General features: G+C 49.0%; 1 protein-coding gene across 4 annotated transcripts in view; it reads right to left on the bottom strand.

Moving 5' to 3' along the window:
- MTARC1 (mitochondrial amidoxime reducing component 1) overlaps positions 1 to 25543 on the bottom strand; it is a 32238-nt gene extending 6695 nt beyond the window's left edge. The window contains exons 1-7 of one of the 4 annotated variants that reach the window (XM_030302391.1): positions 25129 to 25539; positions 21703 to 21876; positions 15876 to 16038; positions 14778 to 14918; positions 10476 to 10537; positions 10289 to 10360; positions 2685 to 3801 (exon numbers count right to left, since the gene is read on the bottom strand). In XM_030302391.1, coding sequence (XP_030158251.1) covers positions 3675 to 3801; positions 10289 to 10360; positions 10476 to 10537; positions 14778 to 14918; positions 15876 to 16038; positions 21703 to 21876; positions 25129 to 25415 — 1026 coding nt within the window. In that variant the 5' untranslated portion in view covers positions 25416 to 25539 and the 3' untranslated portion in view covers positions 2685 to 3674. Of the gene's footprint in view, positions 1 to 2684; positions 3802 to 7038; positions 8317 to 10288; positions 10361 to 10475; positions 10538 to 14777; positions 14919 to 15875; positions 16039 to 21702; positions 21877 to 25128 lie in introns of those variants that run through there. The other 3 variants (XM_030302395.1, XM_030302394.1, XM_030302392.1) reach the window with 3 other exon arrangements.
- Positions 25544 to 27143: the final 1600 nt, after the last annotated feature.

The raw sequence follows: 27143 nt of genomic DNA, 5'->3' as shown, positions 1-27143 counted from the left end.
CCGCCCCGCCAACCCTGATCCCCGCCATCCATCCATGAATGCAGGTTTGGAAAATGAGTCCAGAGGGAAGGAAGGCTTCTCCCCAAGGTCCGCCACAATAGCGAAGCTGGCCTAAGACGCTCTCTCCACACCTCCTTTCACCTTTAAGCCTCAGTCCCACCCTTCAGCCCCAGTCAGAGGGATGAGAGAAAAGACAAGAGGAAGCATCCCAAGAGAGGCCTCCTCCATGTGGCTGGGCCTTCTCGGGAGGGCACCATTCCTGCTAATCATGATTCCTTGCCCCTGGCTGGTGCTCCCTCTAGAGATCTAGAGGTCAGAGCAGATTTCTTGAGAGGGGGTCAGGTATAGAGTGTAGGGGAGGGCAGTGTCGAGCAGAATCCTTCATTTTAGGTCCCGCACGACCCATGAGCTACTGGGCCTGTGAAGAAAGCCCGAAGGGAGGTATGCGGGACTTCCCAGAGTCACCGGTCCAAGAAATGCCTTTTCAGGAGCGTCCCTGCAGGCAAACTTTCAGGGTTTCACGGACCAACAAGACCTAGGGCAGCGTCGTGTTCGGGGGTGGCACCAGCGCCCTGGCTAGACCTACAGTCGCGGCCTGGTGTGAGAGCCTCTCCGGCACATCTGAGGGACTCTCCGCCGTCATGGGCCGCTCCAACTTGTCACCCTATCAGAGTCCTGGGGTCGCGTGCCTGGTGCTCCAGCCTGCCATTACTGTGGGTCACAGCCTCACAGACGGCTTCCCGAAGTCACAAGCTGGGCCGGCCTCCGCACGGTCTCACCGAACTGGCCGCGATCCCCGAGCGCACCTCCTCACCCAGCCCCTGCATCCCTAAGGGCAGAAAGAGAGGAGGAGGGGATCTCTCGGTGCCGGACAACTGCCCGATTTCCAGCGTGCCTAGCCTGATTTCTGTCTGCCCTTGCGTGTACACGTCGCTGCTCCTGTCTCCTGGGCGTGCAGCTCCCACTTTTTCTGTGGAACAACCATGAACGTGAGCCTTTGAGCAGCCTGCCCGGGGCCTCTCTCTAACTCTCCTTCTCAGCATCTCCAGCTCTTGGCTGCTAATTCTCTGCTGCGATGAAAGCATAAATTGCCACCTAGAATGAAACACAACACCCAGCAGGAGTAGACGTTCTGGCCTGACCTCGAATGTCCATCGCCCACGGCGGTAAGACCGTTCTGAGGGTCTGTGACGGTCTCTAATCCTGATCCTATATTTCAAGTGGAATTGTGTGCAAATGGTCGGTATCCAACACAAACGAGGCATCAGCCCAGCCTTTGGCATGAACCAATTCATTGAATATAAAATCAACACAAGTAAATGGCTCTTAAATCTCACTGACACAAAGCTTGGCAGGTCCTCTGAGATTCTAGGGGTCATTGGAACTTCTCTCTCCAGACAGGAATCTTCCTCCCACCCTGAGGGGCAGAAGGGGACCCCCGACAAACGACGGTGTCCGCATGCCCCCTCCATTCGAGGGCTGCTCTGCACCACAGACAACGACAGGGTCTGCAGGAAGTGTGGCCTTTGACACAGAATGGGTCGCTGGGGAAGTGGATGTTACTATTTACAAAGGGCTAGAAATTCAGGCGAAGGCATTCAGCTTGCCACCGATCACAAATCCCTAGGAACAGCTACCGAACCAACCTTGAGTTTGTCACTGGTGCGTAACTATTGGCTGTTCTCAGAGTCAGTCTTCACATGGTTCCTTAACTCCCGGCTGCATTGCACCACGGGTTCCCAAGGTCCCATTCGTAACGTTACTTGCCGAACTCTTATTTTTGCCTCAGTCTACCTGTAGTTTCAGCACAAAGTGGATTTATCAGGGGAAGGTGACGGGCCAGGTGACCTGACCAATCGCTTTCGCTCTCTGCTTCGTGCCAAGGGTGCAGAAAACAAATTGCAGCGAATCACCAACCAGAAAACACACATAGATGCACCTGTTGACTTCCAAGGTTACCTCGGAGCCGGGCCAGATTCCAGCGATTACTAACCTCTTTTATAAAACCGACGTGGAGAACGCGCAGCTTTTGGTGAAAAGCGCGTTTGCTTGCCAGCCCATCGGAGATGGGTGTTCGCCTGGGGAAGCTGTGTGTGAGCAGCTCCATCTGTAAGAGACCCAGCTCCGGTCGGGCGGCACAATTATCGGCTTCGCCCACTCACATCAGTCAGGCTTCAAAGTCCGATTTTTTGTGCCAAGAAGTTAGTAAGACCTGAAGCGAGTTAGAGTAGCTTCCGTTTATTTACAGTTTGGGAACATTTTTTCACGATTTAGTCAGCTTCCTAAGGACAAAACAGCAGTGAAGGATATGGTTCCTCAGCTCTTAGAGCTAAATCATTAGAAAGTAGAAAGATTAGATAGCGGTTTTTAATGAACTGACATGATTTCCTCTTCTCCTTCGAAAGGTTTTCAGCGGCCCATTCCAAATCACAAAATCACGCTTCTTCTCATCCACGGACTCCAGAACTTTCTCACCCTGAATTTGAGGAGGAGGACCCAGCCATGAGTTGATGAGACCAGCAAGGATCCCAGGGGGCTTTGTGACAACAGAGCCACCCTCCTGAGAGCTTTTAGGAAATCAAATACTTACAGCTGAGAAGCAGAGAGTACCTGGAGGGTGTCCCCACTTCCTTAAAAAAAAAAAAAAAAATCAGGGATAGAAAATTAAAACCCAATCACAGCTATTTTTTTTTTTTCAATCTTTTCCACAGCATGGGCTAAGCTATCATTCGCCACCACCAGGGGGCGTCATCTTTCCACTTCTTTTTGCTCATCCGCCAAGAGGGGCGCCACTATTTCACTGGGCAACATTTCACAGCGTCTCAGACAACAGCAAACCGGCGGTCTTCCCCTCTCTGGGGCTACCGCCCACTCTCCTATGTTGGGAAAAACGTTTGGATCACTAATGAGATGTACTTGACATTTGTCTCAAGACAAGGAAGTCTGTGTCTGTCTTGCTTTCCACGTGTTGCCTGTGGGCGTCTGCCAGCAACGGCTGTTCTCAATGGTTGACTTTGCACCATGACATTTCTGCTGTTCTACAGCCCAGAGGCACTGCGTGCTATTGAAGGATCCATCCAATCCTGTGGACGTTGTCTGAGAAGAAGTGCCAGTTCCATGATGATCTATAAGAGGTTGACATCTTAAGTGTTTCCTGAAGATCAGGGTCTTTATGCCTCCTCAAAATGTAGTCCAGGGCTTGGGGAGAAAAGGGATGTGACACTCCAGCCTTATCTGGGGAGCTATGTCATTTCCATTGCATTCTTCCAGAACATTCTTCATACTTCCCCACTCTTCCTCTTTCTCTTCTCTTTCCTCCGGAGTGGTAATGAGACGATGGAGGTTAGTCCTCTGGATAGGTGAATGGAAAAGGGGAACAGATTCCACAATCACAGTTAAACAAGGGATTTTCGGTGTTCTGCCTTGTCATTTAAGTGCCTTGCAGATGTCCTACTAAGCTCTCAAGGACTTATTTCTTTGCTTTGTGCACTGGGACCCTGGGAAGGACTGAGGCACAAAGAAGTCTAAAAGGCAAGAAAAAAAAAAAAGAAAAAAAACCCCGGAAGTCACAGACCCAAAGAAAATGCTGAGGTATCGGTTCCACAGGCGTGCTTCCCAGCGTCTCTGACGATATCTTTTTTCAAGGTATCTGATATTCCAGGACAGGATTCCTGTCACTGGCCCAGCAGGTACACAGGATCTCCCACTCTGACTGTCCCTGGGTTTTCCAGAACAAAATACTGCCCAAAGAGAGGCGATTTTCCGTATAGCTTTTGCTCAGAAGGGTCACACAGGCGATAACTGCAATGGGAGAAAGAGCATGATGAGTCTTGGCCGAAGAAGCAAGAGCTCAAACGGCCTCTTGGTTCTTCTCAGCTGAAGTCAATGCCCACCCCCCTCCCCCACCCTGTCCCCAACCCACAGCCACCGGGGCCCGGCTCCAGACAGCACCAACCCCATCAAAGTCTGACAGGACGGCGCCTCCTGGAGTCGTGCGGGGAGCAGCCCACCCGGAGCACAAACTCTGACAGGCACCCAGCCCCCCACATCTTTTCTCCATGGAATGTTCCCTCTGACGGCCTTACGAGATGAGGCACTCGGGACGTTCAGACACGCTTTACCAGCTTCCTTTGCCCCAGGCGGCTCTCCTCCCGGCTCCCCCGTGTCTGTCACTAGAACCACCTGTCCTACCAGCCCCTGGGCGTGGAGCCCCGGGGTCATCTAGTCCACCTTGCCCCTCACCTTCCGCTTGTCCCTAGCTGCCAAGTCCTGAGCTTCTTCCTGTGCCACGGCCTCGCCTTGGCTCACTGCTTCTCCGGCCTGCCCTCGGCATGCTCAGACCATTGTGACAACTTCCCAACCCATCTCTTTTCCTCGTTCTCCGACCGCCACCCCCCCCCCCCAGCGGGGCTTCCAATTCATGGTTGGGACGAAGCTATGCCACTTCCTTCCTTTTGCTCTGGTCTTGTCGTTCCCAGGCCCAGAAACGGTCAGTGGCTCCCCGATGCCTAAAGATAGCATTCCAACTCTTCAGCGGGGCGTGCAAGGCTCTCTACCTGGCCCCAGCAGCTTCTCCAAGCCTGTCACCCCTCTGCCCTTTACATGAACCTGTGTAGCTCTCCAATGGACTACTAAATGTCCTTTTTTTTTAATGGGGGGGAGGGGCAGAGAGACAGAGGGAGAGAGAGACTCTTAAGCAGGGCCCATGCTCAGCACAGAGCCTGACTCGGGCGGCGGGGCGTGATCCCACGGCCCTGGGATCATGACCTGAGCCGAAATCAAGAGTCGGAGGCTTAACTGACTGAGCCACTCAGGTGTCCTTTCTCCATGTCTTTTCATCTTGCTTTGCATTTTACTGGCTCAGAGACTCCTGTGGGACACCACCCCTCGTCCACCTCCCCATGCGTTATAATTCTACCTTTTCCTCAAGGCCTAACTCAAATGCCACATCTCCTAAGAAGGAAGCCCAGGATCCCCCAGCCAGGAGTATCTTTCCCACCCCCGATTTTCCCTGCCGGCTCCTGGAACATTCACATGCCTTGTCCTATAGTCAAGGCACACGTCTATCTGTCTGCAAGATTGGTGGGGGGAGGGGGGGTCCCTGGAGAGCAGGGACTGTGGCAAACTCCCTTGTACTGCTCACAGGTCACCCGTGACCCACAATCATTTGTTGAATGGATGAACGTGTTGGCGAGCGAAACCCTCTAGTCGAATCAGTATGAACATCTTCGTCAGGCCGAAAACACGAGCAGCACAGGAGGGCACAGGGGCAGATGTGTGGGAAGAACATGGTGAGATTCTCCTCTTACCCCCCTGAACCGGGAGAAAGTTTTCCTCCAGTTTCGTACTTAAGCTAACTCCAATTTTACATCACCTTCTTATTTAAAACATTTTTTTAGAGAGAGGGAGAGAGGGAGGAAGGACGGGAGCAGGGGAGAGGGGCAGAAGGAGAGAGAGAGAATCTCAAGCAGGCTCCCCACTCAGTGCAGAGCCCGGTGTGGGGCTCGATCCCACGACCCCGGGATCATGACCTGAGCCGAAATCGAGAGTCGGATGCTCAACAATCGACTGAGCCACCCAGGCGCTCCAAAACATTTTGATAGAAAACATTAATTTTATTCTACAGTGCTTTAAAAAGAAAAGAAAAAAAAAAACCGTTTGTGGCAACCCGGTCCTAATTTCGTTCATCGGATCAGAGGGGGCAGATGAGCCACTGGACAGGATCAAATCCAGAGGCCCCTCGCCAGGCTGCAGGCACCTTGCCTGACCGGCTCACTGCCAAGGGCGCCTGAGAACCGAGGTCTGGCCCCTCCACCCACAGTCACTAGGCTTCCTACCCAGGATTCGACTGATCCTTGGTCATCTATATTCCTTGCGAGTGTGGACACAGGCCTGGAAAAACTGAGTGGGTTGCTATTAAGTCTTCTACACAAAGGTTTGGCCATTCATGGGTTTCACCTGCCTTCTCCCATCAACCACTCACATATACACTCACTCCCCCCACCAGGTAACTTAGAGTGCAGGGCCCCTTGCAGCCCGGCCCCCTCAAACAGCGCAAAACGGGGCAAGAAGGTTGGTTTGTACAAGCGCAGGTTTGGTCACCTGGTTCGCAGGCGGCAGTCCATTTCGGGGCCTCGGAATCGAAACAGGAAGCGCTGTGGCAGCGGGTCGAGCCCTCCAGGGCTCCCCTACAACCCTCCCCCACTCTTGTCCCACCTTCCGGTCCCTTTAACACGGTCCCCCCTCCCCTCCCCGCAGGGACGCGGGAAGACCCCATAAACGAGTTTATCGGCGACCCCTTGTGGGCATGAGTGGGTACTGCAAGCGGTCTGCAAATTCACGTGCACACCGAGCTTTGTTCAACAGACGGCAGAGTGCTGTATCTTGTGGGGGTCGCCTACGATTTTTCTTCCCCGCATATGTAATTTTTGGTGGGGATGAATAAATTGCAAACGCATTTAAAGGTTCCTTTCTTAATGCATTTTCCTTTTTTCATGAGTAGGGAACCTACAACTTCTCGAACGAGCAGGAGGTCCAAGCCCCCGTGTTTAACTTCAACAGAGGTCTCCAAACTGCAAGGGTAAGTGTGACTGGAAACGCTGCCACCTGTAAAGTACGTGAACCGGTGCCGGCTGCTGCCCATTATCACTGGCCCAGTCTGCTCGTTTACTGGTCAATGCCCAGGCCGTGGCTACAAGCATGGTCTCTGGTCACCTCTGGGTCCCCACCTTGGGGCACAGGCCACTTCTGATACCTCACAATCCACTACCTCAATGGCCAGGGTAAGAATTAAAGAGCACTGGGGGGCTCGGTCAGTCAAGTCTCCCGACTTCAGCTCAGGTCATGATCTCACGGTTCCTGAGTTCGAGCCCCACGTCAGGCTCTGGGCTGACAGCTCAGAGCCTGGAGCCTGCTTCGGATTCTGTGTCTCCCTCTCTCTCTCTGCCCCTCCCCCACTCTCTCTCTCTCTCAAAATATAAATAAATGTTTAAAGAAATCTTTTTTCTTAAAGAAAAGAATAGTTCCATCTCCGTATTTTCCCACCTCCCCTCCTGCTCTGTGCCTCCCGCTGTGAACTTTTCGCAGGCAAAGGCTCCCCTGGGTTTGGCCCACGGATGGTCCGCAGCGTCTGACCTATTTCTTCTCTCGTGGCTCTGCCACCTGCATTCTGCCAGCGGGCGCCAGGCCTCCGCGGGTGAGGCTGGCAGACAGGTCTCCCCGCTGGGGACCAGCAGGCACCACACCCCGGGGCACCTGAGGACACGGCAAAACGCAAAGCAGTCTGGCGTCGGAGCGACGTGCCCGAGAGCGGGGAAGGTGTTCTGGACGCTACTGTTTGCTTTGCTTCGCTTCCCGTGATTTACGTCCCAAGGCCGGGCCTCTCTCTTCCAGATTTATGGCCACCTGTCCCGGGGAGAGCATAAATTACTACCTCTATGGCAGCTCCAATCCCCGTCAGAGACAGGGAAAGACACCTAGGTGGGCTGCTCCCTCTCCGGGGGGATTAGGAGCCATGGGGGGTTGGGGGGTGCTGGGCTGCAGAAAGCCTGCAGACCACTGGGAGAGCTGTGCTGGTTCCCGCGACCCCCGCCTGCTTGTCCTCACTCCGTGTGGGGGTCAATTATCCTCCTTCTCTAAACACAGATTCCCGATGCAGGAGGCTGTTCCCACCAACAGAGACACTTCCTAAATCCAGAGGGAGGGGGTGACAGACACCAAGTCACGTGATGGGGGGGGGAGAGAGAACAGGATGCACAGAAAAAGGGTGAGGGTCAATTCCTACAATCGCTCAGCTGGTCTGCACACAGAATCATCCAGATCTGTCCTACACGGCTTGTTTCAGAGGGAAGAACACCCATGGCCTGCACGAGAGTGGGACCGGCCGACACTCGGGAGCCCTGGCTCCCTGGACAGGGCTGTTTCCCCGGCCACCTGCCCCTCTCCCGGCAGCTCCTTTACGGCCACAGGAAGTAGGAAGACCAAGTTCTGCTTTGTTCTGCCGCTGAATGAGTGAGTGCGTTTGGAGGCATAGCTGGTCTGTCGTTGCTGCTTCTCAAAACCCCACCCCCCTCACTAATATTCCAACACACATAGTATTTATTATTACAGCTCCCAAACATGCACACAAGTTAAAAGAATTTTATAGCGAACACCCACTTACTCACCACCTGGACACTACATGTAACACTTTACTGTATTTCCTTCATCCCATTGTATCCATCCCTCAATTCATTATATGTACATTTTTGCATTTGCAAATAATTCGCGGACATCAGTGGACTTCACCTCTACACAGTTCAGCTGGCATATCATGTCCTAGAGTTAAAATTTTCGTTACTTTTTCTGGGGTGGGGGGGAAATGTACATGCAGTGAAATATACAACTCTCAAGTATGCTATGATATTACGTTCTTCTTTAAAGCTTATTTTATTTTTGAGAGGGAGAGAGACAGCGCACAAGTGGGAGAGGGGCAGAGAGAGAGAATCCCAAGCAGACTCCGTGCTCACAGTCCAGAGCCCCCCACGGGGCTCGATCTCACGAACGCTGAGACCATTACCTGAGCCAAAATCAAGACCTGGACGCTAACCAACTGAGCCACTCAAATGCCTCTATCATATTAAGTTCTTAATATTAGGTAATAAATATTAAGTTAAAGTGAGAAAGTTAATTAACGTTGTTTTGAGCACTGAGGAATCCACAGTGCCCCTCAAAATGATGAGAGCTGCCTTGGGCTGTCTGTACCTCTCTTGGAATGTTCCTGCAACTCTACACCCAGCAGTGGGAACCCACGTGAAAAGCAGCCATTTGCTATTCACTTCAAGAATACCTCTCCCGGGGCGCCTGGGTGGCTCAGCCGAAGCGTCCGACTTCGGCTCAGGTCATGTCGTGGTTCGTGAGTTCAAGCCCCTCGTCGGGCACTGTGCTGACAGCTCAGAGCCTGGAGCCTGCTTCAGACTCTGTGTCTCCCTCTCTCTCTGCCCTTCCCCCACTCACACTCTGTGTCCCTCTCCCTCAAAAATGAATAAACATTTAAAAAGAATTTTAAAGACTGCATATAAAAATATTTTTTTCTCATAATTCCATCACCACAAGAGCACCTCCATTCATGTTTTTGTTTATAAATTTCTAGTCCTGGGGGCGCCTGGGTAGCTCGCTTGGTTGAGTGTCCAACTCTCAATGTCAACTCAGGTCACGATCCCAGGGTCATGGGATTAAGCCCCATGTCAGGCTCCAGGTTAAGCATGGAGCCTGCTTGGAATGTTCTCTCTCTCTGTCTCTCGCTGTATCTCTCTCTCTGTCTCTCTCCCGCTGTCTCTCTCGCTCTCTCTCCCTCTGCCCCTCTCCCCCACTCACTCTCTGTCTCTCTAAAGGAAACAAAAAACAAAACAAAACCTTCCAGCCCTTTATTTACTCATGTGCCTTTATATATTTTAAAAAGTAAAATCAAATAAAAAAAGAAAAATACATACTATTTCGTTATCAGCTTTTAAAACTCAGTGTTATTTTAACTATCTTTCGATGCCATTTAAACTTATCTCTGTAACTGTATCTTTCACTTAAAATGTTTTATTATGAATACTTTAAAGTTAACATAAAAGTAGAAATGCTGATGGGGCACCTGGGTGGCTCAGTTGGTTGAGCGTCTGACTTTGGCTCTGGTCATGATCTCACGGTTCGTGAGTTCGAGCCCCACATCACACTCACTGCTGTCAGCCCAGAGCCTGCTTCAAATCTTCTGTTCCCCTCTCTCTGCCCCTCCCCCCACTCTGTGTGTGTGTGTGTGTGTGTGTGTGTCAAAAATAAATACACATTAAAAAAAAAGAAATGCTGCTATGAATGCCCATATAATTATCACCCAGATTCTATTTATCAAAGTTTTGACACAGTTTTCCATGTGACATTTTTTGTGTGTGTGTGCTGTAGTAATACACAGCACATCCCAGACATCATGTCATTTCCCCTAATTACTTCAACACCCTTCTCCAAAATATATGTATCTATCTTATATCACAGTGCCATTATCACACCTAATAAACATTTGGTATCATCAAATACTCAGTTCCAAATTCGCCAAAATATCTAAACAGTGCACTTCTTAAATCGGTTCCTTTGAATCATGAATTCTAAATGAGAAATATAATTATTTATGCAAGGAGACATTCTGGGAACCATGGCACCCAGGAATATCTCCCCAATTACCCAGTCACTAGGACCCCCCTCGGCTTCAAGACTGTGTGTTCGTGCTATTTTCTCTGCTTCCCAGAGACATTAAGGTGCCTGCTCCTACCTCTTCAGGGTCTCCAGCGGCTCCTTCCTGCTCATGACGCCAGTGTCTGGGTCCACCGTGGTTAAAATGCACCTGGACACACACACACACACACACACACACACACACAGCATCATACAAGGGACAAAGCAGGCTGACCTCGGCCCTCCCACCGTCTCCACTCCGGGGGTGGAAGGAAGTGCCTTACCTGGAACAAGCCGTTACTCTTTTCAGTATGACGTCACCAATAAGAAGCTCATCCCAAGAATCCTACGGGGACAAAGCACAAAATTCATAGGGGCACTTCCGAGCCTTAGCTGTGACACATCTGTGTAGGGACTTCGCATGAGCTGACACCTAATGAAGCCACTTACATCATAGATGGGAGACTTTTACACCAGCCCCGAGAAGCCACACACCCTCCTGTCCTCTCTCTGCCTGTGACAGTTTGTGCCCCTATAGTGAAATGCTCCCTCTGCTCTCACTGATAAAACTGCAGTCGAAATTCATCTCCCTGAGCGCCTGGGTGACTCAGCCGGTTAAGCGTCCAACTGCAGCTCAGATCATGATCTCGTGGTTCATGAGTTCAAGCCCCGCGTCGGGCTCTGTGCTGTCAGCACAGAGCCTGGAGCCTGCATCGGATTCTGTGTCTCCCTCTCTCTCTCTGCCCCCCTGCCACTTGTGCTCTCTCTAAAAAATAAATAAATACACTTAAAAAAAAAAAAAAAAAGAAACTCACCTTCCTGACTGATCCCATTGGACTCAAGGAGGAGCGAATGGAGGGGTTGGGATTGACAGAGGGTGTGGGTGACAGAAAGGATATGGACAGGGGGTCACTCTAAACTATGCATGCCTCTGCTGGACCTAGATCCTTAGGACACTGATACTTTCACCTTGTATCTCCCCTTGCAGATACGAACAAATCAAGAGTACTCCCCACACCCTTATGTGCTCCACCGCAGGGAGCTTCCCAGGCATTTGCCCACAGCCTGGGTCACTGGTGCCTACTTTTCAGGACAAATAAAATCAATGGACTAGCACCCCCTCGAATCCAGCAGAGGAGACAGGGCATACACACAGGAAAAGTTAATGATCAATATATTCTTGAGGGTTCCAGAAAATTCGAGAGAAAGCAAAAATTGGAGAGAAACCCACTACACAGGCAAGAATTGACCTGGAGGTTTTAGAAGAACAAGCCCTCAGGCTGCTCTGGTCAGGGGAGGTTTTAAGGAAAAGATAGGATTTGAATGGAACCTTCCAGAACAGAGACTTTGGAAGGCACAAAAGAAGGGTGAGGAGACTGGGGAAATAATTAGAAGGAAGACACTGAAGAGACATAGAACATCTAATCATAGTCCTGAACTTCTTACCCTGGGAGAGAAGTGCCAGCTGCCTCAGGGCTGAAGACAAAAATTCATGAGCTAAAACCAACCTGCCCTGTCCGGTGTGATCACAAGCCAGAGACCTGGAGACTCAGAAATTTAACTCTCAGAGTGCATATCATTCTTGCTATATGTATTGCAGCTGGTTTTTTAATGTTCTTATTTATTTTTGAGAGAGAGAGAGAGAGAGCGAGCACAAGTGGGGGAGGGGCAGAGAGAGAGAGGGAGGTATTGCAGCTTTTAAGCATTAAATGGGTCTCTTAACCGCAGGTCCACAAAAGCTGGGCCCCTGGGGTTAGAGAAGCCCCAGCCTGTTCTGTGTGTGTTTGTCCACCAGGGGGCACCATGGTCATAAAAAAACATAAAAGATCCAAGAGAAGAGAAATGTGGGCTCTGTTAGGAAATTAATTAATTACTAATTAATTTATGTGCACTAGAAACTGTTGGGGATCGAGTCACTAAATAAGGTAAAAAATTCCATAATAAGGAAAGCCAGAGATGTAAGCGGGTCCAAGCCCTGAGCCCTGTGATACTCGGGCCTTGAGCAGACCCCTAGCGGCCCTGTCATCTCCCAATCCGTCGGTGCTAACAACATCCTTGTGGTCACCTAACACCCTGCATTCACCACCTTCGTTGCCTATCTTGCTGGCCTGTTCACAATCTGATCGCCTTAGGAGAAACAACCATGTTTCTTCAATCCTGTTTTCCACAGTGCAGGGGACCCAGTGGGACTAACTCATCGTGCAATGAGTGACATACGACTGTAGTCAGTTAAGTGTCCAACTCTTGGTTTCAGTTCAGGTCACGATCTCATGGTTTGGTGAGTTCGAGCCCTGCATGGGGCACCACCCTGACAGCGTGGAGCCTGTTTGGGACTCTCCTTCTTCCTCTCTCTCTGCCCCTCCCCCACTCGGCTGTCTCTGTCTCTCTCAAAATAGATAAATAAACTTAAAAAAAAAAAAAAGAGTGACATGTTATTATAAAATGAGCTCAGCCACAGTGTTGTATTAACATCCAATTTAAAATGTGAAATGTTCCCAGCTAGGAAACACTCAGAGTTATAAAGAAATGAGGGCCTCTAAAACAAGATTCAGTTCAAACAAATGTAAATCTGAGGTCCTACTCTGAGAGAGCTGTCTCCGCTCATTTTATCTACATCTGACCATCTCAGAACTTTGGGGCAGGAAACGTCATCAACATGACCCAGGGCACAAGGATCGCAAAGGGGAAGGAAGCTTAAAGTTGGTCACAGTTGGGGGAATGCCTCAGTCAGGCTCCTTCACTCTGATTATAGGAAAGAGACCATCCCCCACCTCTCTATGACACTTTCTAAGAGCTTTTCCACAGATTGGTATAGACCTTGATTCTTACAGCTGCCATCAGGGGAGCTGAAATCATCTGCCTTTTACAACTGCAAGAAGCAAAGGCCTTGAGGGGTTCAAGGACTTGTCCAGGGTCAAACAGCCACTTATTGAAGCAGGTGGATTCAAACCCAGGTGTCCCAACCTCACGTATGCCCCTTAGAATGCTCAGAGTTCCTTTGGCACATGGTACTGTCTGGGTTCAAGACCCAGCTCCTCCACTTTGTGCCACGGGATAGCCTCAGGCGAGCCAGGTCACCTCCCCAGGCCTCTCCCTTCCTCCTTATAAAAAGGGAATAATGACCTTCACCTCCCCAGGCTGCAAAGCACAGTGTGAGCATTAGGTGGAAGCCACCACCCTTTTCCTTTTTCTGAGAAGGAAAACCCTCAGGAGAAACTGCTTTCCTGGCCTCAACTGGTACAAGACAAATATCAAGGAGACGATCAAAAGCAACCAACACTGATTTTCCCCTCTTGTCTGAGTCCAGCTGAACTGTGCTGGATGTGAACAAGGACAGATGAGCTCCCTTGTCACAGTGGAACGTGGAGGGACAGCCCAGGGCAGGCTCTCGGGGACAGCGCACGTTTCCCGCCTCATACTAGAAGCTGACCTGCCATCTTTGGAAAGCGTGGCATGTTTAGAGCGTTTGACGTAAAACATCAGAAGTGGATTTGGAGGTACTTTTACTGCCCGTCACTGACTGATACTGCACTTATACTTTTTACGAGTCACCTTAGCCAACCTGACCCTTTGACAAACCCGTAAGGTAATCCTAGGCAGAAAGGATCACTCCATTCTCCAGGCAGGTACACAAGCCTGCACAGAGTCATGTAGAGGCCAGCAAGGAAGCTGGAGGCGGACCTCAGAGCCTCGGGTTTGAGTGTGGGCTTCCGTTTCCTAGATTGCTTCTTTCAGCACACCTAGCTCCGTCCTCACAGTAAGACGGAAAGGCAGAATCCGTCTCCCTGAGTATAAGGGAGTAAGACTCAGTCACTTGGACTCAGTTCTTCCCCTGCCCTTTACCTCCACTTTCCATCTACAAACACCCACCACCAGAACTCTGGAATTCCCATCTGGGAGCTGGTGCCTCTGTCAAGTACCCACATCTGGATGGTTGCCACTCACCAAGCCTCTAGGCCACCGACCTCTGCCTTCATGGTCAACAAGGGAAAGAACCAATGAAATATCCAAAGACAATGACAAAGGTAAATCTGCTGCCAGAATCATGTGACACCGTGGAAGCCCTTCATGCTAAGCCACAGTGCAGGCATCTGAGGGCAGATTGAGGGTGCACTGGAAGAATTTTATAGGCCATCCAGCTGGGGAACCCCACCCCCGACGCTGCAGCAGCCATACTGTAAATGCCTATCTTTCCCCAGGGACCATCAGTTGAACAGGAAAGCTAACTTCAACAAGACATGAGTATACCCTGCCTTTGTTCCATGGCCCACACACATCACGTATTTTATGCTACATAAATTTGGCTCAAAAACCAATCTACCTACTGGGAATTACGCTGAGAAGTCTCAGACCCTGAACTGCTCCCTGTACACCAGCACCTCCACTTCATCTATATCCGTGTCCTCCGTGCTGATGTCTGAACTAATAAGGTGCTCAAGAACTCGAAAAACTGAATGGACCAGCATACCACCAATGACGCATGAATCCTTTGGAATAATCTAAAGCAACATCAAAGAATTTCATACCTTAAAAAAAAAAACAAAAAGTTAAATCCAAGGAAAGGGCAAAGGAAGGCATCCTGTTACCTCTGCATAGACACCACACCCAGAAATGACGATATTGGGCCTGAAGTTAGCCACTTTAACTTTCTTCTCCAGCCTGGAGTTGAGATCTGCCAAAGATGCCTCAGAGAGAATCAAGAAGGGGCTGGCATCTGAGTATGCAATCTGGGAAGGAAACAGAAGTGGTTAGAACGTGGCACACAGAGGTCATATGTGGTTAGTTCCTGGAACCCTCCCCTCCCCAGTTCCCAGGGGAACACACACACACACACACACACACACACACACACACACAGTATTTCTAAGTATTTCTTTAGTTCTTTATATAGAAAAGTCACAGTGGTTCAGAAGTCTTAAAGAGCCTTGCAGATAATAGGAATTACATGATGGAATGAAAAAAAAAACGTGGCCTTGGGATCCTAAAGCTGCCACTGGCCAAGTCCCCTTGAGGAAGTCACTCCACCTTTCTAAGGCTCAACTTCTCCGGTGCTGATGAGCTTCATGACCTCATTATGGATGATAAAAATATTCCCTGATTCCACGGATACCTATTTTGATGCCTCCTGCAAATCAACATCAAGTACTTTTACTGACCATATATGTAATTTTTTTTTAATGGCCATAGGAATTGTGCTACCAACCCCTCCTTTTACCATGAATCCTTACATTCCTATAAGGGTCAACTTAGTCACTTTAAGTCTGTGGATCTCCATGCCCACACTCGTTTGCCCAACCGTGATCTGACCATTGCAATCACACCGTAAAAAGGTTGAGCTCCACATACAATTACAGAATAGAATGGAAAAGTTTTGAAACCCTGTTGGCACTGGAAGGCTTACATAAATAGGAAGGTAGATGGCCATCAGGAAAATGCAAGAGTCCCCCAAACCAAGAAACACAGAGGAAGTTCCCAAAGGAAGGGCTTTAATTTTGCCTGTTCCTTAGAATCCCCAGCTGCTGTTCAGGCCAAGCTTCCTGGGACCTGCCTGGCAAAATGACAGAGGAGAGCTCAGCGACATGCTGCCCTGCCCGATGGGCTGCACATGACTGCTGTGCACTCCTGAGGAAGCCTGCCTTCCACAGGGCACACCGAAGGCCAAAGCCAAGGAATGCTCCTCTGACCTGGTCTGTGGGCTGGAACACATCCATTATTTGGTGAGAACTTCTCGGTCGCATGTGAGGCTCATAGTGCACCAGGCGGTAGGGCTGTGTCTTCAGGAAGCTAGTAATCCACTGGGCCGCAGCCTCCCCACAGTCCCTGCCCTCGATCTCCAGGCCGTGCACTCTGCAGGGAGTGGCAGGAGTAAAGACTGGTCATGGCTCTGAAAACATGGGACACCCTACCATGGCCTACACATATCAAAAAGCTGTGATGTCTTGGGGCAGCTGGGTGGCTCAGTCAGTTGAGCATCCGACTCTTGATTTCAGCTCAGGTCATGATGCTAAGGTGGTGGGATCAAGTTCCATGTCGGACTCCATGCTGAGAATGCAGCCTGCTTAAGATTCTCTCCCTCTCTCTCTCTCTCTCTCTCTCCCTCTGCCCTTCACCTACTCATGCTCTCTCTCTCTCAAATTAAAAATTTAAAAGAAAGAAGAAGAAGAAGAAGAAGAAGAAGAAGAAGAAGAAGAAGAAGAAGAAGGAGGAGAAGGAGAAGGAGAAAGAAAAGAAGAAGAAAGAAAAGCTGTGATGTCACTGTGATTCTTTAATTATCAGGAAACATGAGTTTAGCCTGGTCCTGCCTCTGAACCACTGTGTAAACACAAATGAAGTCACAGTTTCCAGCCTTGCTTTATCCAGGTTTACAATAGAATGATACATGCCTGTGCCTCCCTATCTGGAAGGAATGCACGGGAGAATAAAATCAGATCGGATGTTTGAAAAGCTACTGAGTTCTCCAGAGGAAAACAAATGCATCAGTATCAAGTAAACTCAAAATTACTACAAAATCTGGCTCACGCAGCTGGATAGCAGCCAGAAGTCTTTATTAATAGGGTCCGGCTATATTTTACCAGTATGATGATAATACAACTAGACTCAGCAATGTATGTGAAAATGTTCTATGAAATCTAAAACAGTATAGATAATACTCATAATCTAATTTGGGAGCACCTTGGGTGACTCAGTCAGTTAAGCACCCTGGTTTCAGCTTGAGTCATGATCTCACAGTTCAGGGGATCAGGCCCCGCGTGGGGCTCTGTGATGATAGCGTGGAGCCTGCTTGGGGTTCTCCCTCTCCCTCTGTCTCTGCCCCGTCCCTACTTGCGGGCTCTCTCTCTCTCAAAATAAATAAGCTTAAAAATAATAAAATCAAATTAATTAATTAAATTAATTTAATTAAACTAAAAAGATAAAATTTGCATCAAAACATGTCCCATTATAAAATAAAAACAGGGGACACCTGGGTGGCTCAGCCGGTTGGGCGTCCGACTTCAGCTCAGGTCGTGATCTCACAGTTTGTGGGTTTGAGCCCATGTCGGACTCTGTGCTGACAGCCCAGAGCCTGGAGCCTGCTTTGGATTCCACATCTCCCTCTCTCTCTGTCCCTCCCCTGCTCTCACTCTGTCTCTCAAAAATAAATAAACATTAAAAAAATTTTTTTTAATAATAACAATAATAGGGACCCCTGGGTGGCTCAGTCGGTTAAGCGTCCAACTTTAGCTCAGGTCGTGATCTCACAGTTCGTGGGTTCGAGCCCTGAGTCGGGCTCTCTCTATGCTGACAGCTCAGAGCCTGGGGCCCACTTCAGATTTTGTGTCTCCCTCTCTGTCTGCCCCTCCCCTACTTGCATTCTGTCTCTCTCTGTCTCTCAAAAATAAATTAACTTAAATAAATACATAAATATAATAATAATAATCTAATTTGATTTGATTGCTACTAATAAGCATAGGATTTGAAGTCTTCCCCGCTCTCCCTGATATACAGCATGCAGGACAGTATGGGAGTTATACGTATCTCACAGCTGCAGAGAGGAAAGAAACACTTCGGATAGGCCAGTGCTTCTAAAGTGTAGGACCACTGCTACTGTGGGTATTCAAGACAATGGTAGTACTTGGGTACAACAGGAAAGAATGGTGAACTGCACAGAGAGAAAGTAATTCTACTCAGTTTCATGATAGGAAGTCCCGAATGTCCAGCAACACATGATAATAATCTCTTTCTAAAAAGGAAAAACAGACCTCAGGTCCAGAAACCTCTACGGGCAATAATTTCTAGCTAGAATTAGGTAACATTCCATTTATAGCATATTTATTATTTCAGTTAACTCCTCCACCTGGAAAGTTGTCTAGGTATCCCTATACTGTTCCCTTTTTAAATAAATGCATTTAAGGTTTGTTTGTTTGTTTGTTTTTAAGCTGAATCAATTGGAAGAAAAACATTACGTAAATACAGTTGACCCTTGAACAACATGGAGGTTAGAGGTGCCAACCCCCCACGCAGTCAAAAATCCACCTAGAACTGATGACTCCTCCAAAATGTAACTACGCAGAGCCAACTGTTGACTAGAAGTTCCACAGTAACGTAAACAGTTGATGGACACATATTTTGTGTGCTCTATGTATTACATACCATATTCCTTCAATACAGTAGAGAAAAGAAAATGTTACTAAGAAAATCTTAAAGAGGAAATGCATTTATAGTGCTGTACTGTATGTATTGAAAACAATCTGCATGTAAGTGGACATGGAGAGTTCAAACCTGTATTATTCAAGGTTCAACCGTGAGAGAGGTGGTCTGTGACCAGCATGAATCACGGTTGTGTTGTGCAAATGCCCGACGTTTGAGAAAGAGGAGTCAGGTAGACCTACTTGGGTGTGAATCCTGTTCCCACAAATGACAAGCCCAGTGACCTTGGAGGATATTTCTTACTGTGCCTTAGTTTCTTCATCTATAAAATGGGGATATGGGAATGCAAGCTGGTGCAGCCACTCTGGAAAACAGTACGGAGGTTCCTCAAAAAATATGGAGGTTCCGAAAAATAGAACTACCCTACGACCCAGCAATTGCACTACTAGGCATTTATCCAAGGGATACAGGTGTGCTGTTTTGAAGGGACGCATGCACCCCCATGTTTATAGCAGCACTATCAACAATAGCCAAAGTATGGAAAGAGCCCAAATGTCCATCGATGGATGAATGGATAAAGTAAATGTGGTATATATATGCAATGGAGTATTACTCGGCAATCAAAAAGAATGAAATCTTGCCATTTGCAACTACATGGATGGAACTGGAGGGTGATATTACTCTAAGTGAAATTAGAGAAAGACAAAAATCATATGACTTCACTCATACGAGGACTTTAAGAGACAAAACAGATGAACATAAGAAAAGGGAAAAAAAATTAATATAATAACAGGGAGGGGGAAAAACATAAGAGACTCAAATATAGAGAATAAACAGAGGGTTACTGGAGGGGTGGTGGGAGGGAGATGGGCTACATGGGGAAGGGGCACTAAGGCAGCTACTCCTGAAATCATTGTTGCACTAGATGCTAACTCATTTGGATGTAAATTTTAAAAAATAAAAAATAAAATTAAAAAATAATAAAAATAAAACAAAAACAAAAATAAAAAAAATAGTAAAATGGGGATAAAATCACAACCTTCTTCTGAGGGTCAGGGATAATCTATACAAATAGATACAAATCCCCCAAAGCAATTCTCAGGTTTCGGGTGTGCTCAGTAGATGGTAGTAATCACTGGTTTTGTTTTATTGTTTTGTTTTGTCCAGTTATTTCAGGTGAGCTTTCTTCATTGCAGTCTCTTACGATCCTTCGTACTTCTGTGGTGTCAGTTGTAATGTCTCCTCTTTCATTTCTGATATCATCTGAGTCTGCTCTCATTTTAAAATGTTAAAATGCATATTAGGGGCGCCTGGGTGGCTCAGTCGGTTAAGCGGCCGACTTCGGCTCAGGTCATGATCTTACGGTCCGTGAGTTCCAGCCCCGCCTCGGGCTCTGTGCTGACAGTTCAGAGCCTGGAGCCTGCTTCAGATTCTGTGTCTCCCTCTCTCTCTGACCCTCCCCCATTCATGCTCTGTCTCCCTCTGTCTCGAAAATAAATAAACGTTAAAAAAAATTTTTTTTAATAAAAAATGAAAAAAATGCATATTAGGACATCCTCAGGATGAAACAGTATGCTAACATGAAAACTGTTATTTTGAAGATTTTTAATAATATGAAAAGGTACTCAACATATCAACTTAAGAATATGACATTAATTGTGTATTTTTATATTATTTTTACATTGTTTCTTTCCAAGTATGAGCTACGAAGACAGAAAGAAAACAACGGAATATTATTTATAGTTACCTCACAGGTTTTTGTTGACTCCCGTTTTTTTAGTTTAGCATTTTGCAATTTTTCAACTATGAATATGTATTATGTTTATAATAAAAAAATCATCAAAATTAAAATAAGAACGTATCAGGTCTAAAACTCTAAGACAGTGTCAAAACTATACTCGTATTGCATCTTATAAGCTTCTTGGGGTCTTCAGATACTTTTCAGCTAACTCGGATCTATATTTTTTTGCTGTGATGTTACTTTCTATGATAGGCTTGGACTACATAAAAACAAAATGCATTCACAATGCATTTTATTTTATTTTATTTTATTTTATTTTATTTTATTTTATTTTTTAACGTTTATTTATTTTTGAGACAGAGAGAGACAGAGCATGAACGGGGGAGGGACAGAGAAAGAGGGAGACACAGAATCGGAAGCAGGCTCCAGGCTCTGAGCCATGAGCCCAGAACCTGATGCGGGGCTCGAACTCACGGAACACGAGATCGTGACCTGAGCTGAAGTCAGACGCTTAACTGACTGAGCCACCCAGGCGCCCCACAATGCATTTTAATTCAACATGCAGAAACTGTGGCAAGAGTAGAATTAGACCAAATTCTAATTTTCCCATAATGGGACAAAAAGTCAACTCTAGACATGAGCTCTCAGAAGCGAAGCTAGTTTTCCTACACTAATCACTTCCTGGCAGTCCTTCTAATGTTGGGGAACGAGCCTCTGTACAGAGCGACCTCCTGGCTGAGTCTGTGCCCTCACTACATGCAGACCCCTGGGCATGTGTGGCTCAGATCACTCTTCTGGACGTAGGTGTCTTTTCTGTCTAGAACTTCCTTTCATTAGTACCAAATGTCATAGTTCACAAAAACATTTGCGACTTCTTTCCTAGGTGTGGAAGGTTCCCAGTCTTTCCAGGCAAAATAGGGCAAGTCCTACGGTAATGGTAGATCTAATCTCACCTCTTCCTGGACATCTTCCACTGTCACTCCCACCCCATTTTTGTCCTTTATCCTTATTTCTCTCTCGCTGACATGTGAATACGCTTTTTTCCCATGGTTTTCTACATAGGACTTCTACATAGGACTTCTCTGTCTCTCAGCCCCACACTAACACACATTTCTGAAGCTGCTTCCTTTTATTTTTAAGTTTATTTACTTATTTTGAGAAAGAGAGAGAGTGGGAGAGAGTGCATGTGCACACACAAGCAGGGGAGAGGCAGAGAGAGAGAGAGAGAGAGAGGGAGAGAGAGAGAGAATCCCAAGCACACTCTGTGCCAAGCAGCACAGAGCCTGATGTGGGGCTCGATCCCAAGAACCGTGAGATCACAACCTGAGCCAAAATCAAGAGTCAGATGCTGAACAGACTGAGATACCCAGCTGCCCCTTTTCCTTCTTTTTCTTTCTTTCTTTCTTTCTTTCTTTCTTTCTTTCTTTCTTTCTTTCTTTCATTTTTTTTTTTTGAAGCTGCTTCCTTGTTCCTCTTTGTTTACATCATCATGATGTTGAGGACTTGGCCCTACATACAGTATGTTCTCAATCAATGGTTAATTATCACCAGTGTCTTTTTCTCAGGACTCCTCCTAGTTCACGCTCCCTTAAAACTGCGTGAATAAATACTCACGCAAGGAGTATGACACACCTTTCCCTTACCTGCACTTGTACACGGCATTTGTGGCAGGTGTCTTGATGGGCAACAGCAGGTCCTTCGTGTAGGCTGCACTGAGGGTCAGGGCATCGCCCTCGCAAGTCAGGGAAATCAGGACCAGACGGGGTTCCTGCCGAGCAGTGACCATGTTCCCCTTCTCGTTGACCACAAGCCAAAACCTGCCATGTTCAAAACCCAAGAGATGCGTGGCCCACTGTGAAAGGCATCCAGTCACTGCGGGAGCTCCGGTCATGCACAATCCTCTTTCATTTCCTCCCCGTAAGCCTGGTGTGTGTGTGTGTGTGTGTGTGTGTGTGTGTGTGTGTGCGCGCGCACGCGTGCGTGTCTGTCTGTCTGTCCTAAACATCAACTCAACAGCACAGCAAGGCTGAGTCTGTCCCTTTATTTCAAAGGGTTTGGTAACCACTCAAGCATCCAATGTATATAATCTCTTCAGAACCTGCGGAGCTCCTTGATGGCACAGAAATCAAAGACGTTATCATACTTTCATCTCAACTGCGAGAAGGTCTGACCACTTTCGTTAAACGTGCCCCGAGAGACGACAGGAAACGATTTCCCGGAAAGACTTGAAGGGCACACGGAAGGAAGCACAATAACGAGATTGTGGCTCTATTGTTCTCAGAGCGTGGACTTCCGCAGAGAAGCACACGAGGCCACTTCTACCTTGCCAAATCCACCCCCGCCTTTTAAAACATTAATGTTTCAATATTCAGGGCTGTGGATGCTGCAATTTGCTCAAAGGTCTATTGTCACCATGGATGATATTTCTTCTAACCCAATACTCCTGACCTAGAGGTACTTCCAAGAAAAAAAAGATACATGGAGAGATCAGAGCAACAGGAAACTGTCTGGGGGTGCGGGGCAGGGCGGGGGGGGGGGAGGGGAGCCATTCCTACGGGTTATTTCTCAGCTGCCTAGGAAGCTGAATATATTGACATTTTGATCATTTCTCACTGGGTCGAGTGACTACAGTTATAGAAGTGAGCTCGAGCTCTTGGAATCCACAGACATAAGATTAAAAGACGGCAAATACATTAGGGCATTAAAGCTCCTGTGCGCCACCCCCAGTGGGTCATCATGGTTGAGATGTTTCAGCTACACGAGAAAAATAAGGTTAATGGAAGCCCTTCCCTGAACCGCCTGCCTATCGGCCCTCATCCTGGACCCAGTCAGAGCTCTGCCCTGCCCCAGATCCTTGCTCCCAGCACATGAATAGTCTTCTTCGTGTAAAAATTCTTCCAGGTGATGATGGCGGTCTGATCTTTCTAAACTACAAATCTAGAAAATTCCACCACCCCCCCCATGACAAATCCCTCCATGTTTCCTGCTTTCAGGATAAAACCCTGAATCTTCAGCAAGGCAGGCAAGGCCCTTCATAACCAGCTGCTCACCAGCCATTCACAACCCCCTGCGCCCTCACGCAGGCCAGCTTTTTAAATGTTTTTCATTGTGGTAAAATATATGTAACATTAAATGTCTGGCATGCTCCTCGGTACATCCAAAAGGATTGAAAACAGGGGAGATACGCATACCGTGATGTTCACAGAAGCAATGCTCACAACGCCGAAAGATGGAGGAAACAACCCAAGTGTCCATCAACAGAAAACAGATTTGTTTTCTTAAATGTGTTCTTAACTATCTTAGGTGCACAATTCTATGACCCTGGGTACTTTCACAATGTTATGCAACCATCACCACTATCTATTTCCAAAACTTTGTCGTCACCCCAAATAGAAACTTTGAACCCATTAAGCAATAACTCCCCCTTCTCTCTCCTCTCCCCTGACCCCCTGGGAAACTTCAATCCACATCCTGTCTCTATGAATTTGCCTACTGTAGATATTTCATATCATTAGAATCATATAATATTCGCCCTTTTGTGTCTGGCTTATTTCACCTAACATAATGCTTGTAAGATCTATGCTGCAGTGTGGATCAGAACTTCGTTCCTTTCTGTGGCTAAACACTATTCCCGGGTGTGTCTATACCACATGTTGTTTATCCAGTCATCTGTGGATGGATATGTGGGTTGATTTCACCCTTGGACTACTGTGGGTGATGCTGCAGTGAACGCTGGTGTACTTGTATCTCCGTTTTCAGTCCCTTTCGGTCATTCCCTCAGAGGGCACTAGCCTTTCCCCCAGTATACCTTCCCCCCAAGTCTGGGGTTTTTACCCTCCTGGCCACCCCAGAGAGTTTCTGGGGCTCCTTCTCTGTGCTCCCTGGCACTGATCACACGGAGTCCTCTATGCCCCTCACTTCTCCTTCAGGCTTGCCGGTACCATGATGACAAAAATAGCGCCTGCCACAAATGCCAGCTCTTGTAATTATTTATTATCGTATGAGCTCAGAAAATACTCTCAGTCGGTACAGCACAACACCCTTTGCCTCCGGGGCCTACAAAACAAATTCAATACATTGGACCGTCTTTCGGAGTTGGTGACCTCTGTACAAACCATGAAATATCTAGGATTCTCGCTTTGCTTCCAGAAGCAAAGATGCAGAGCTCACCACTCACATATGTCGTGAATGGCCCTCCGCCTCCCTGCTGCAAGGCGGGGGGAGGGACGGGGGCGGGCCACAGCCCTCCCCCCTGCCCAGTTCTGGGTTACTTGCAGGAGCTGAGGGCTCGTGTGGAAGGAAGAGCTTGATGCGCAGCCTTAGTGAGGCCCCGGGCTGGCCTGACGCCAGACCCGGAAGAGAACAAAGCCGCTCGCTCCGGGCCGTTGCAACCTTCGCTGAACCCAGGAATGCACGCAGATCGTGACTACCCTGATAGGCCATTAATAAAACGAGTCTTCACAAAGCACCCACGTGCTAAACAAAACAAGAGTCCTGGCTCCCCCGCTGGGTGGCGCGGAACCCCAGTTCCTTTGTTCATAAAAAGAGTGCTTGCGCGCATTAGGGAAACAGAGGCAATAGCACTTCTCCGGCCGCAAGAAGCTTAAGCTTCAACAGCTGTCCTTAGGGGCGCTCCACCTGGGTGCGCCCTTTGAGGGCCGCGCTCCGCCGCCCCAAGTTTCCCCCAAGTTCTCCAGAGACAGTTTAATGAAACTAATGTGGCGGGGACCAATCCCTGGAAGCTCGCCGCCTCTGCTAGATGGGGTTGAAGAAGTTGTCGGGCACGCGACAGACACCTGGGCGCCCCGACCACTGCCCGGCAGGAGCGCAGACGTGAAAGCGCCCGTGGGAGGTGGAAATGCAGCCGTCTCGGGGAAGCGGGTCGGGACACTTGGGCCCTGGGTCTCGGGCCCCTGGGGTCGGCTGTTGGGACGTAGTTGCCCCTCGTTCTCTTTGTCCTTGCCCCATCGAAAGGGAAGGAAGGATCTGCAGGCGGACTCTGCAGACCGCCCCCGCCCCCGCCCCCGCCCGAAGCCCTCCCCGCGGATCCCCGCCCGGCTCGGCCCTACCTGTCCCGCAGGTGGCCGCAGCGCAGCCCCAGGGCCGTGCACTCCGCCGCGCTCACCGCCACCCCCTTGCAGGACTTGACCGGGTAGATCCAGAGCTGCGCCACGGTGCCCACCTGCTGCAGCCGCCGGCGCCGCCTGGACCGCGCGCGGCGCCAGGCGACGGTCCCCAGCGCCACGGCGGCCAGTCCCAGCGCGGTCACCGCGAGCCAGCCGGGCCGGGGCTGCGCGGGGAGGCGCGACGCGGAGAGGCCGAGGCGGCCCAGGGCCGACGAGCCGGCGGCGCCCATGGCGGAGCGGGCGCGGGCGCGGGCGGCGACAGCTCCTGCGGGCCCTCCGCGGACGCCCAGCCGCCACCGGTCCAGAGAGCGGTCGCCGCCTGGTGCGGCCCTTGGCCCGGAGCCCAAAGGAAGGGCCGCTCCCGAACCCCTTCCGGGCCGCTCGCAGTATCGCACGACCTTCTACCGAGGGGTGGCCCCTGGGGCGCTGCGGTGGGAGGGGGTGGCCCCGCTGCTGCAGGGTCCTCGCCCCACCGCCTCCTCCGCCTTCCGCCGCCTGCGGCTGCAAGGCGGTGCGCCTTGCCCCACGACCGCTACCGCTACAAGTGACCTCTTTATTTACGTATTTATGGGTTTTTATTAAACGTAAAATGGTCAGATACCAAGTTTGCAGGACAAAGCGTGATTTCTAAATTAGAAAGCAGGCAGCGGGGAGATCCCTGTCTTGGGGATAATGGAGGGCTGGCACGGAGTATCCGCTGACCTCCACCACCCTCCCCGCCTGCCAAGCAGGACCAGGGAGCTTGCGGGAGCCGGAATCAGGGCGGCCGGATGCGACCAGGCGCGCAGGGCCTGAGAACAGGGGCTGGCGGGGAGCTGGCGGTGCGCCCGGGCTCTCCGAGCCGCAGGTCAGAGTTGCACTGGGCGGCGGAGAGCGCCCTCTGCAGGGCTTAGGGCGCAGTGCGCTCCTCCCGGCAGCCTTCCCCGGGGCGACGGTTTGGAAGGTTGGTACCGGCACAAGATCCGGAGGCTACAGGGCAGAAGGGAATGTCCAACTGGCGCTGCAGGCACTGACTTGTCTCTTTCAAATCAGGTCATGTTTCAAACCACAAGGTCAGTCATCAGGGTCAAGGTGATTTAAGAGTATTAGGCTCCTGGGGCTCCTGGGGCACCTGGGTGGCTCAGTCGGTTAAGTGTCCGACTTCAGCTCAGGTCATGATCTCTGTCTGTGAGCTCGAGCCCCGCGTTGGGCTCTGTGCTGACCGCTCAGAGCCTGGAGCCTGCTTTGGATTCTGTCTCTCTCTCTCTCTGCCCCTCCCCACTCGTACTCTACCTCTCTCTCAAAAATAAACAAACATTAAAAAAAAGTTTAATTATCCTGACACTTGAAAAAGAATGAAACTGCACCTTTACCTTACATCAGACACAAGAATCACCAAAATACGTGACAAGACACCAAAAGCAAAAGAAAAACAAGTGGGACTAGTCAACCTAAAATGCTGGTGTCTGGCAAAAGAAACCATCAACAAAATGAAAAGACAACCTACAGAATGGGAAAAATTATTTACAAATCATGTATCTGATAAGGGGTTAATATCCAAAAATTATGAAGAACTACAATTAAATTGCAAAAGAAAAAAAATCCAATTTAAATATGAGCAGCATGGGGCACTTGGCTGGCTCGGTTAGTAGAGCATGCAACTCCATCTCGGGTTCGAGCCCCACATTGGGTGTAGAGATTACTTAAAAATAAAACTTTAAAAAAATTTTTTTAGGGGCGCCTGGGTGGCTCAGTCGGTTAAGCGTCCGACTTCAGCCCGGGTCACGATCTCGCGGTCCATGAGTTCGAGCCCCGCGTCGGGCTCTGGGCTGATGGCTCAGAGCCTGGAGCCTGCTTCTGATTCTGTGTCTCCCTCTCTCTCTGCCCGTCCCCCGTTCATGCTCTGTCTCTCTCTGTCTCAAAAATAAATAAACGTTAAAAAAAAAAAAAAAATTAAAAAAAAAATTTTTTTAATGTTT

Source organism: Lynx canadensis, chromosome F1 (genome assembly GCF_007474595.2).
Source record: "Lynx canadensis isolate LIC74 chromosome F1, mLynCan4.pri.v2, whole genome shotgun sequence".
Classification (NCBI taxonomy): Eukaryota; Metazoa; Chordata; class Mammalia; order Carnivora; family Felidae; genus Lynx; species Lynx canadensis.
Note: the sequence above shows the minus strand (reverse complement) of the source record. Positions and strands in the feature narration are given on the sequence as shown.